Source organism: Cotesia glomerata, linkage group LG9 (genome assembly GCF_020080835.1).
Source record: "Cotesia glomerata isolate CgM1 linkage group LG9, MPM_Cglom_v2.3, whole genome shotgun sequence".
Classification (NCBI taxonomy): Eukaryota; Metazoa; Arthropoda; class Insecta; order Hymenoptera; family Braconidae; genus Cotesia; species Cotesia glomerata.
Genome location: NC_058166.1, coordinates 15,887,226 through 15,899,695, shown reverse-complemented (window position 1 = coordinate 15,899,695; position 12,470 = coordinate 15,887,226). Strand labels below are relative to the sequence as shown.

Genomic DNA, 12,470 nt, shown 5'->3' with positions numbered 1-12,470 from the left:
GAAATATATTTTTTTTATATTCTATTTATAAATTTTTTTCGTGGGGGATGAATGACGCAATTAATGAACATAAGTTAAAGATTCTAAGTTAAATAATCATAATCAAACATTGAATTGTTAATTTTAACAAATTTTTAAGTCAAAAAATTCTTTTTTAAACATAATATTTATTTTTCCCCATGAAGAATACCATTTAGAAGAAAACGATTTTCTTGAATGAAAAAATTATTGAGCCAAGAATTTTTTCTCTTGTATCAGAGCTAATTTTGGATAAAAATTTTGAACCAAAAAAATAATTTTAAAAATCTTAATTATTTTAATCTAAGTAAAAAAATTTTAAACATATATTTTTCTTATTTTAACTAAATTTTGCTTGATTCAATTTTTTTTTTTTTTTTTTTTTTTTTTTTTTTTTTTCAGTGTATAAATGTATCCCGCATGAAAACCCTTTCACTTCCAGAGGTGTCAGTCGTAACAAATCTTCGGCGATCGTCGGAAGTGTCCAAGTTATTTCTAAAAATTCCTCCTAATTACTATAAAAAATTATAAATTAATAATTATTTATTTAAAAATTTGTTGATAGATCAGTAGCGAGTGTCAATGGTGTCTTTGCGGTGGTCTTAAAGTCCCGGAGCCAGATGAATCTCATTCGATGAAAAATTTGAATATAAATATAAATAAAAATAAAAGTAAAGAGATCAAAAGAGAGAGGACGAGGATGTCCTCGGTTGTACGCTGATGCGTGTGTCTTATATCTGTGATTTAACGTGGTTATGTGTAATCCCACTTACATATACATAAGATTTAATAAGAGTGTGTAGAGTGACCTGGAAGTGCCGTTCGGTTGTATTAAATAATAACAAGACATCGCCCGGACCTTAAACAAGAAACAATGGAGATCCTCTGGCTCTGCTTGCTATTTCTTCTCCTCGGCGCTGATTTTGGTGAGTTTTTTTCATTAATTATTTAAAATAACACTTATGGTTAAATTTTTTTAATTAATTTTTATTTTCAAATTAAAGGGAATACATTAGCGGTAATTGTAATTATAATTGTTGTTATACATTACCCGTTTTAATAGAGAAATTTTTTAAACGTTCACCCGCGGCAATCAAGAGTGAAATCGTTTACTCTTCCTGACTTTCACTTTGTATGTAATACAGGCTTTGTAAACAATCATCGATTTATAATTGTAATTATTATTATTATTGTAGTTGTTAGTATTAGAAGTGATAATAATAATTTTGAAGTAGCTTTTCATTTTTAAATTATGGAATTATTATAATAAAAGTGATTTTTTGGGAAGAAAGCTTTGAAAATTGAAAGTTGGGATTTTTTTTATTAGTGATGAATATTATTGGTGCAATAGTTTTGTAATAGAAGATTAAAATGGATTATTGTGCAATAAACCACAGTGTAGAGTATCTAGTTCAATTGATACTTTTTATGAGGATGTGGAATAATTTATTAGTGAACTCTATGTGAAGTATATAAGCAGTTTTGTGTATTTTTTATGGGGAATTATTATTGATTGGTATTTTTTTGGGGAGGAGGGGGTGCGAGAAGATGCGAATTTGTAATTATTAATTGATTAACAATTAATCCGAACAAAAACAGTTTCACTGTAAAAAAGTCGCACCAAGTCCACGTTCATAAGACTATTAGGAAAAAAAATTTTTTTTTTCTTTACAAAAAGATACAAAATAAAAAAATAAAAAAATCCGAGTAACCGATATGATTGTTTATGATTTTCGGAAATTAAAAAAAATTTTATTGTAAATTTAAAAATTAAAAAAAAAATTTTAGAACGTATTTAGTGTGCGCGGTTGCAAAATATTTTACTTTTAATGAAATTCGTAAAATCTATTTACTAGGACTTTAAAAAAATTGAAATAGACAATGACGCACACCAAGTACGTTCTAAAATTTTTTTTTTAATTTTTAAATTTACAATAAAATTTTTTTTAATTTCCGAAAATCAAAAACAATCATATCGGTTACTTGGATTTTTTAATTTTTTTATTTTGTATCTTTTTGTAAAGAAAAAAAAAATGATTTTTCCTAATAGTCTTACACAGTAAAAAATTTTTCGTCAAATTTAACACAAAAATTTGTGTTGATGATTTTTTTTACACAATTTGTGTTGAATCAACACTCTATTGTATTGAATCAACATACTAAAATGTTAATTTCTACACACTAAAATGTTAAATTCTACACAAACATTTTTACGCTTTACACAATGACGAAAAATTTTTTACTGTGTATGAACGTGGACTTGGTGCGACTTTTTTACAGTGAAACTGTTTTTGTTCAGATTTTAGTATTTTTTGTAATTATAATGAAAATTTACAATTGATAACAACTTAAATCTCGTGTTGACTGCATTTTTTACTGCAAACTATCCCCTTAAAGCTACAGTTTATGTAGATGTAATTCCAGTGCACCCTGGCGGCCATAGATGCAAGCTATGAATCACTTTTTACTGTAGTTGCGTGTCTATAGGAAGGATTACTACACATTTTTATTTTATCTAGTCTGTGGCGCTGATATTCCCCATCGAAAAAAAGTCAGGATCGAAATTTCTGGGCTTACTATAGTTTGTGCTGATAAAATTTAATAATTTTAAGTGAATTAAGTGTTATAATTGATTATAATTAATTAATATCAGTAAAATAAAGTATAAATTACTTTTATAATATATTATTTTGGAAAAAGGAGAACCATATAATTAAATAAAATTTTGCAACCTCGAAATACCGTTCTGCTTACAGTAAACACAGTCGGTAGTCTGGCGCTCCGTTTACAACGGATTTGAACGGAACTTGGCGCCAGATTCTACCGAATCTGTGGATAATAGTAATAAAAAAAGTTTTCAATAGTTTCAATTCAAGAAATCATTTTTACTAAAATAAAAAATTGTTCTTGATGAGCTGAAATACAATTATTATACTGAAGTTAGTAAACACTTGACAATTTTTAAAATTTTTATTACAAATAATACACTGATAGAAGGATTTGTTTATAGTTAAAAATATTTGTTAATATTTAACAAATCATTTATTAGAGACCACTTTTTAGTCCTTAACAAATATTTCTTAGTATTTAAAAAGATTTATTAATATTTAATAAATGAATATCTGATTTATTAAATACAAACAAATCATTTTAAATACTAAGAAATATTTGTTTGATACTAAAAAATGGTCTCTAATAAATGATTTGTTAACTATTAACAAATATTTTTTTAATACAAATAAATCCTTCTATCAGTGTAATATAAAGAATATTTAAAACTTTTTTAACTTCCTGCTAAGAAAATTGAAAATTTTCAAAAATCGGGAAGTTATTGGTTTTACCCCGTTTTTCGAAAATCGAGTTTTCATCAGATCTCGACGTTTTGAGGTCCTAGGAAGCTTTCCTGACTATTCCCGCGAGGGTGTCACTATGTCTGTCTGTATGTGTGTGTGTGTGTGTGTGTGTAAGTATGTAAACCTCTTATAACTTTTGAACGGTTGAACCGATTTCATCGCGGTTGGTGCCATTCGAAAGGGCTTCGCCAAACTTAGATTTCCTGTTAATTTGAACCGATTCGAACCGATAGATTTTGAGAAATTTGGAGAAATCTAAAAAAAAGTAGGAAAAAAAATTTTTTCTGAAGTGGTTTTTTTGGGATAACTTTTAAACGGCTCAACCGATCGATTCCAAAAACTAATCAGCTCTCAACCTTGAAAAACCACGTCGATCGCCGCCAATCCGGTCAAAATCGGTTGATTCGTTCGAGAGATATCGTGAATGAAAGAAAACCGAAAAAAGTGTTTTTTCAGAGTTCCCCCACGGAAAAACTTTATAATTAGAGTATAAAAAAAATATATTTCATTTTATACACAAAATATATGTGAAATATATTTGAATTATATTAAAAATATACTTGCATATATTTTAAGTATATTTCAAATGTAAGCAAATTATATTCGGTTTACTGAACTTTTGGCCGTTTTTGGTATATGAGAAATATATTTCAAATAAAATTAAAATATATTATTAATATATTTATTATATATGATAAATATAAGTTATGGAATATAATCGAAATATATGAGAAATAAACTCACTGTATGTGAAAAATATAAGCTGCAAAATATATTAGAATTATAATTTTTTTATATAACAAATATACGAAAATTATATTTGAAATATGTACTAAAATTTTAAATGTCTGAAATTTTTGGATGTCCTAGAAACTGACCAGCATCAATGTTCATTTATATGAATAAGTTATCTACTGCACGACTCATGATGCATATATTTTAACTATAATTTCAGTATATTTTCATCATACTTTTCATATAAAAAAATTATAATTCGGATATATTTTGAATATATTTTACAGTTTGTATTTTTCATACACAGTAAGTATATTTCTCATATGTTCCGGTTATATTTCATAACTTATATTTATCATATAAAATAAATACATTAATAATATATTTTACTTTTATTTGAAATATATTTCTCATATACCAAAAACGGCCAAAAGTTCAGTAAACCGAATATTTATTTATTTATTTATTTATTTAATAAACAAACCCAACAGCCTAGGCCATTAACAGGGTTAATAGTACAGTAGTTAGTATACAAAGATAATTTTTGATGTATGACAAGATGACTTATAGATGAATATAATTTGCTTACATTTGAAATATACTTGGAATATATGCAAGTATATTTTGAATATAATTCAAATATATTTCACATATATTTTGGGTATAAAATGAAATATATTTTTTTTATATTCTATTTATAAATTTTTTTCGTGGGGGTTACTCCGAAATTTCTAGTTTGACCAATTGAAACTTAGAAATTCTTTATAAGGCTTAAAAAACTGCGTAGAATGCCGCCAACCGCGTAAAAATCGGTTCATTAATTCAAAAGTTATTGCGGTATGAACATTCAAAAAATAGTGTTCTATGAAACTTCTATCAGACTTTTGAGCTCAAAGAGCTCAAAAGCATAGAAAAGGTATCTTTTTGAGCTCGGAGAGCTTAAAACAACACACAGATTGTACTTTTGAGCTCGAAGAGCTCAAAAAAGCAGCCAGGTATCAACGGAATTAGCGGGAAGTTGCAGGGATGACCTTCAGGGTCAACCGTTTTTCTAATTTTTTTAAATTAATTTATTCATGTAGAATTTTTTGAACACATTTTTTTAATAATAATAAAATTATAAAAATTTTTTGAATTGAGGGGAAACACCACTGTGACGATCGAAAAAAAGAGAGGATTTTCAGGAATTTTTTTGACAGGGAAAATAAAGGAATTTGGGAATCGGTTTTTTTTTTATTTTATTAAGGGTACATTGAAGATTATTACCCTAAATTTTTATTAAAAAATATTTAATTATTACAAAGTTATTAACAATCTCGTCGAGCACTGGAGAAAATTTCCCCCTTTTACGGTCGGTTCGATAACTCAAAAACAGATCATCTAAAAGTTAAAACCCAAATTACTTTTTAATAAGTAAGGATGTAGTTATCGTCGCACGTACGGAATTTGAAAAATTTTTATTTTAGAGATTTTTTTAGCCGGGTTAAAACAAAAAAAAAAACAGTAAGAATAGTGAGAAAATTTTCAATCAGTCGCCATTTTTTTAAAAATTAAAATTTTCAAAATTCCGTACGTGCGACGATAACTACATCTTTACTGATTAAAAATCAATTTGGGTTTTTATTTTCAGATGATCCGTTTTTGAGTTATCGAACCGACCATGGAGGGGGAAATTTTTTCTAGTGCTCTACGAGATTGTTAATAACTTTGTAATGATTAAATATTTTTTAATAAAAATTCAGCGTAATAATCTTTAATGTACCCTTAATAAAATAAAAAAAATCCGATCCCCAAATTCACAGTGGTGTTCCTCCTTAAAGCAGTAGCTCAAATGTTAGAGCACCTGACATGTGTTCGGGAAGATCCAGGTTCGATTCCTGGCTCGGTAATTAAATATGTAACTAATTATTTATTATTTAATACATTTAATACATCCAAAAAATAAAGTCAGATAAATGATTTAAATATCTGTAGCTAAATTAATCAACTTATAAACTATAAAAATTTTTGATGCCAATTTCAGTGTTAAAAAAATATGAAAATTATAAATTTAATTAATTTTTAATCTTTATTATTATTATTGTCTAAAAATGCTACTTGAGAAATTAATTATTATTGTGAATATTTTTATAAAATATTGAGTTTTTTTTAATATTTCCATGAATGGAATTTCAATTGTAATTTTCTATTTGATAAAAAATTTTGAAAAATTATCAGATATAATAATAATAATAATAATAAAAATAATAGAAAAAAATCTGTAACTTTTCAATTTTCTCAACTGAAGTTTGAAGACGACAAAGATTTATGATCAATTCTCTGTAAGTGAATCATAAATCTCGCTTATCGGTGTTATAAAATTTTTATTGCGTAGATTTGTTTTCCAGAAGAAATAAAAAGTTTATTTGATCAAAGAAAATATTCAAGAAAATTGGAGTGGTATTACTTCAAGAAAATTTTAAGTTTAAAATTAAGATAATTTGGTTAATGCCATTTTATTGTTTATTGTAAACTGTGAGATAATGTCTGTATTTCAAATAAAATGACTGTCGACTTATTTATAAACTTCAGATCCAGGTTTTCAATTTTCTGTGATCAAAGAGGTGTCAACATTATAAATAAAGGCCATCCGGCAGCCGGAATAGAAGTCGATCTCCAAGTATTACCTTTGACATTAAGTTATTTTGAAATAGAGTCAAAGATTTTATCTCAAGGGATTGAATTACTCAAAAGTGTTTAGAAAATATCAAAATTTATCAAATTCAAATTCGTAAAATTTAGAAAGTGGGAAGAAATGTTTGTTTAAAAATCGATTAAATCTATCGATCTACCCAAGAAAATTAATTACCCGTGAATTCTTCCTTATTATCAAAGAGTTAAAATACAAACTTAATACGAAAAAAGTAATTTTTTAATTATTTTTTTTTTTTTGAAGAACATTTTTAATTGATTAATTTAAAAATTTATGGACACATATAAGTGACTTTTCACATTAATCATGTTATTTTCTTTTTTTTACAAAAAATTAATTTTTTAGCTCTTGTAGAATATCTCTAGGAGGTTTTCTAAGAAAACTAGCTGATTAACATAAAAAAAAAATTGAAAAATTGTAAAAAAAAATTTTTTTTAATTTTAAGAGCCAAAAATACATTTAAAATTTTTGATGTTTACAATTTTATCTTTCAACTAAAGATCTATTTTGACTCCAAAATTAATAACATTTTTAATTTCAACTTTTAATAAAAATTCTGTCTAAACAGTAAAAAATACTGAAATTTTTTTATATCTCCAATATATCCCCGAATTTTAATTTCAAAATTTTCAACTTATAATATAAATTTTGTCTTACTTTTAAATAAAAGTAAAAAAATTTTTTTTCAATAAAATAAAACATAAAAAAAAATCTCGGTACATTAGTTGTAACTTTTATTATTATCATTATTTTTAAAAAATAAAAAAAAAATAAGAGGGGCACAGTAAAGCCATGGCCTACTTTCAGCAGCGGCACTCTCACTCCCGCGTATTTCTTTAAAGCCTTTTATTATTTTAAACAATAAAATTGCACTGTGGGTCACAATACATTTAAAACAATAGCGATGGATGAAAAATGCGCTGGAGAATTTTTAACAAAGACGTAAACATGCAAAGCAAATGGATTCGCTAAAATAGATCTGAGATCTAGCCGATTTAAATCCAAGTTTGTTATCAATATCAATATCAGAGTGTGTGCAAGATTTACAATGTATAAATTGTAATTTAGGTATGGTGATGGTAGGTCTGATGGTGGAAAGAATGGAAGTGAAGTGAAGTGGAGCGGGTGAATGGAAGTGGGCCCCAAGTGCGAAAGCGATGGGGCCGACGGAGATGGAGATGGAATAGAGATGAAGATGACGGGAGATGAGAGGTTGAATGCCGAGCTTGCGAAAAGGGTGGCTGTTGATGCGTACCGTCCTGGCTGGGTGCTCCACCAAATGCATTAAGACTCACCCCCTCGGCCGCAGCCGCCCCACCGACTACGCTCGTTATATTTTCGCTCATACTTGTGTGTCTTTCAATCTCGAGAGATCAATGCAATGAGTTTAAAAGAGGACGGGGAATGTAATCCATCGATATGTCTCTCGTTTTTACTCTTCAACGGAATTCACTTCACTTAGTGCCAATCACGGGGGATTCTCATCAAGATAACGACTTGCTGGGGCTTTTTTTAAGATAATGCAAGATTTTTCATTTTTATTTATTCATACCCGAGTCGAAAAATAAAACGTAGATTGAACGTATTAAACGTTGAAATCGTCGATTGAACGTATTGAACGTTCAAATCGTCGGTTGAACGTATTGAACGTTAAAATCGTCAGTTGAACGTATTGAATGTTCAAGTCGTAGATTTAATGTTTTTAACGTATCGAAAGTGAGATTTAAACTGTCATTTCAGGTGGGAATCATCAAATTTGATCATTGACTGAGTTTTAGATTAACTTCAATTTGCCAAAATTTGGGTCATATCTGATGTAAGGTTTTACTTAAAGGCTGGACTGAGACTCAGCTCTCAGTCTGGTATGACCAGATTTTGAGCCGTTGTTCATGACTCGAGTCTCCTTTGAGGCTGGTTCCGATCATTAGATTGAATTGATTGTTTTTTTTTTTTTTTTTTTTTTTTTTTAGACTTTTGGACGACCTACTACCATATAAAAAGAAGATTTATATTGCAATATTTTATAAATACTGGGAAAGAAATTAATTTTTAATTGTAAAAAATTTAATTGAGCTTGCTATATTAAAAAAAGCATTACCCAAGCGGCACAAATTTTTTTTTGTTAATGTATTGTTAAATTCAAGTTGATAATTATAAATTTCTGACTTCTTGTTAAATAAAATCTCTCAAAAAGTCAATATTTTATTTTGTGACGCTTAGTGTTATAAATTCTGCACCACCAGAATTTAAAAGTTATTGGTTACACGGTATTTGAAAAATTGACTCTAATGTTTTTTTCAAAATACGCAGAGGTTCGGAAAACAAGAAATGTTAGTATGACTTCCATTTTACCACGTGATTACTTCGAAAGATTTTATTCACTTCTCATCAATTTTTGTACCTCGCGATTTACATATTTATGTAAAATACATTTCAAACATTAATTTTATAAATCTGGTCTTATAAATCAGTTTCAAATATTAATAGTGAGCAGTAGAAAAATTAAACGTTTACTTCTAAAGACTAAAATTATTTAGTGTATTATGATTTTGTAGCATATAACTTCTTAGCTTTTGATGAGATTAATCGATTGCTCAACTGATCGATTGTTTGTGGGTTACTTACCGACAGAATCGATTGTATACTCGAATTTGAATATCGATTGTGGATAATCGAATGTCAACGAGCCGGACATTTGGTAAGTATTTATAAAAAATGAAACAATAACAAGGGTGAACCGTTTTTCTAATTTTTTTTTGCTGGAATCAAATTAAACTGTTATTTATTCGAGCTCATTTCTGTAAAACCTAAAAAGATAATTTTGTTACGAGGAAAATTTTTATAGTGACTTATTTTTTTTTTCGAAAAAATCTTGGAAAATAATTATCGAGATACTTTAATTTTCTTCTTGTCTTTATTCAGCAATGATTCATGGATGTAATTTTATTTCAGTATTTTTGTAAGAAACTTACGGTGGTATTACAATGAATAATTTCATGTTTTTGTTAAAATTTTTTATTATTTAAAGAATGATTAGTTTTAATTCATGAGTGTATACCTTTTTTTCAGTTGTAAATAAATTTCTACAAAATAACTACAGAAGAGATTTTCTATTAACCAGTTTCTTAATTTCAAAGACACTTTACATGTTTAATTCTTAGAGATTTTCTGACTTATTCGTTAAATTTTTCATTTAAATTTTCAGAAAAAGTTGTCCATAATAAATGAACATTCGAAATGTTTTTTTTTTTTTTTTAATATAGAATAAATTTTTTTTGCTCGACGGGCAGAAAGCGTCAAATTTCGGCCCGCTGCGCTAAACGAAATTGCCACTTTCTGCCTTCGTCGAGCAAAAAAATAGCATACACTCCTCGGGAAGTAAATAAGAAAGCCTCAGATCACATGTTTCTTGACCTCGGCTTCGCCTCGGCCAACAATTACATGTGATCTGAGACATTTCTTACTTTACTTCCCTCGGTGTGTAATATACTATTTATATTGGTTATTTAATCTTGTAAAATGATAGACTAATAGCAACTATATTTTGGTTTGCAAATTTTTTTATCCGTGATAACTTCGTATTTAAAGCAATACATAGAAAAAGTGAATAAGAATTTTCTTATTTTTGCATAGGAAGAATTTCTAAAATAAATAAATATTGCGCTAAGTTTTCTATTTACCAAGCTCTAGCCCATGATTATATTGTCCTCTAATCAATGACTTCAAATTTTTTAAATGTTTTGAAAATCGAAAGAATAAACTTTGGAAATGATAAAGCACTGCTATATAATGAATATTACTATAATATATAGTGGAGTTATAAAGATTTAACTAATGTTTTTAACGATTATAACATGTAACACGTTCAACCGACGATTTTAACGTTCAATACGTTCAACCAACGATTTTAACGTTCAATACGTTCAAACGACGATTTTAACGTTCAATACGTTCAACCGACGATTTAAACGTCTAATACGTTCAACCGACGATTTCAACGTCTAATACGTTCAATCTACGTTTTATTTTTTCGACTCGGGTAACTAGCCGTTACCCGCCCGCTTCGCGTGGCGGACAATATACGTGTATTTGTATATCTATATTCACAAATATAGGTATACAAATACATAGAGTGATCATATAATGGTACATGATCATCTATTATGGCTTTTACCTTATATAAAAATTTTTAATTTTTTCTATATTTAATGCCTTCTTATTATCCTTTAGGAATTGAATTTTATAATTTTTTAATTAACGCCCACGCAAGGATTTGTGAGGGTGGCATTTCATAAAATTCATTCTTTACAGCTCAAAAACTCCAAAAAAATCCATCTGGCCAAGTTTCAATCCTTTAGCTGCTATAGATTAAAAGGTACAATTTCTTTTAATTTTACGCCCACGCACGGACATGTGGGGGTAGAATTTAATGAAATTTATTCTTAACAGCTCAAAAACGCCAAAAAAGCATTCTGGCCATGTTTCAAAGTATTAATAGCTATAGATTGAAATTTACGAATTTTTTCTTAATTTGACGCCCACGCACGGGCACGCCAGGGGGGTGGAATGTCACAGAATTTGTTTTTAAAAAAGTTCTAAATGTAATTTGAAACATTCTGACCAAGTTTTGAACTATTAAAAGCCATAATTGAAAAATATGAATTTTTTTTCGTGAACACCCCCGCAACCCCCCTTGTGGGTGGAATTTCGTGAAATCCGTTCTTAGCTGACCTCTACTTGGCAAAAGGAATATTCCTGCCAAATTTCAAGTCTCTAGGTCTTATAGTTCCAGAGATATCGTTCCAGAGATATCGCGGAGTGACTATCTATATCTATAGAAAGTTTCCTATATATATATATATATATATATATATATATATATATATATATATATATATATATATATATATATATATATATATATATATATATAGATATACGATTATAATAGTAATTTTCAAGTTTATTTATTTCTTCTTTAGTATGCCACTTTTCGTAGTTCTTCGCATAATTTTTACTAGCAACTTTGCAGTCACTATGTGACTGCGGTGAATTTTTGAACTATCCCATACAGGACAATACGACGGGGCCAGATATGGACCATGCTTGGCGCAATGCTGTCTATCTCTGACCCATGCTTGTAAACCCACTTTGGCCCAGCCTTGGTAGAAGTCTGGAGTGATAACAGGGTGCCAAGCTTGGTTGCCTAGACTGGCCCAAGCATGATAACCAAGATTGTTAACCAAGACTGGCCCAAGTTTTTAAGCCAAAGCAAGCCCAGGCTTATTCACCACTGTAGAATTTACTAAAAGAAGTAGATTACAAAATATATTTAGAATTTAATTGTTTAATGTGAAACCAAATTAGTATTAAGAACCCAATTTCGAATAAATTGAATTCTCTGAAATAAAATAGTAAAATTCTACGAAACGGTTAAATTATTTTGTATAAAATGAGTAGTTGTTAGTTGAAATTATAAAAAAGGAATTTTTTAATTGTCAATAATTTATTTCAATTTTGATGTAGAGCTAACGCAAGTTTAGACGACTTAACTCTTAATTTAGACCTAACTTTTGCTAATTATAGAAATAAAGTGAAAATCGCATTTACCCTAACCGAGATTCGAACCCGAGCCGCGCGCTGCCAGACCGACCACTAACCCCTACGCCGTA

At 28.4% G+C, this 12,470-nt stretch overlaps 1 protein-coding gene across 4 annotated transcripts in view; it reads left to right on the top strand.

Moving 5' to 3' along the window:
* The window catches only part of LOC123272164 (protein Skeletor, isoforms B/C), a 74,199-nt gene that overhangs the window by 15,481 nt on the left and 46,248 nt on the right, over nucleotides 1-12,470 (top strand). For all 4 annotated transcript variants that reach the window (XM_044738863.1, XM_044738864.1, XM_044738865.1 and 1 more), the window contains exon 2: nucleotides 584-944. In XM_044738863.1, the coding sequence (XP_044594798.1) occupies nucleotides 893-944 (52 nt within the window). In that variant the 5' untranslated portion in view covers nucleotides 584-892. The remainder of the gene's footprint in view (nucleotides 1-583; nucleotides 945-12,470) is intronic.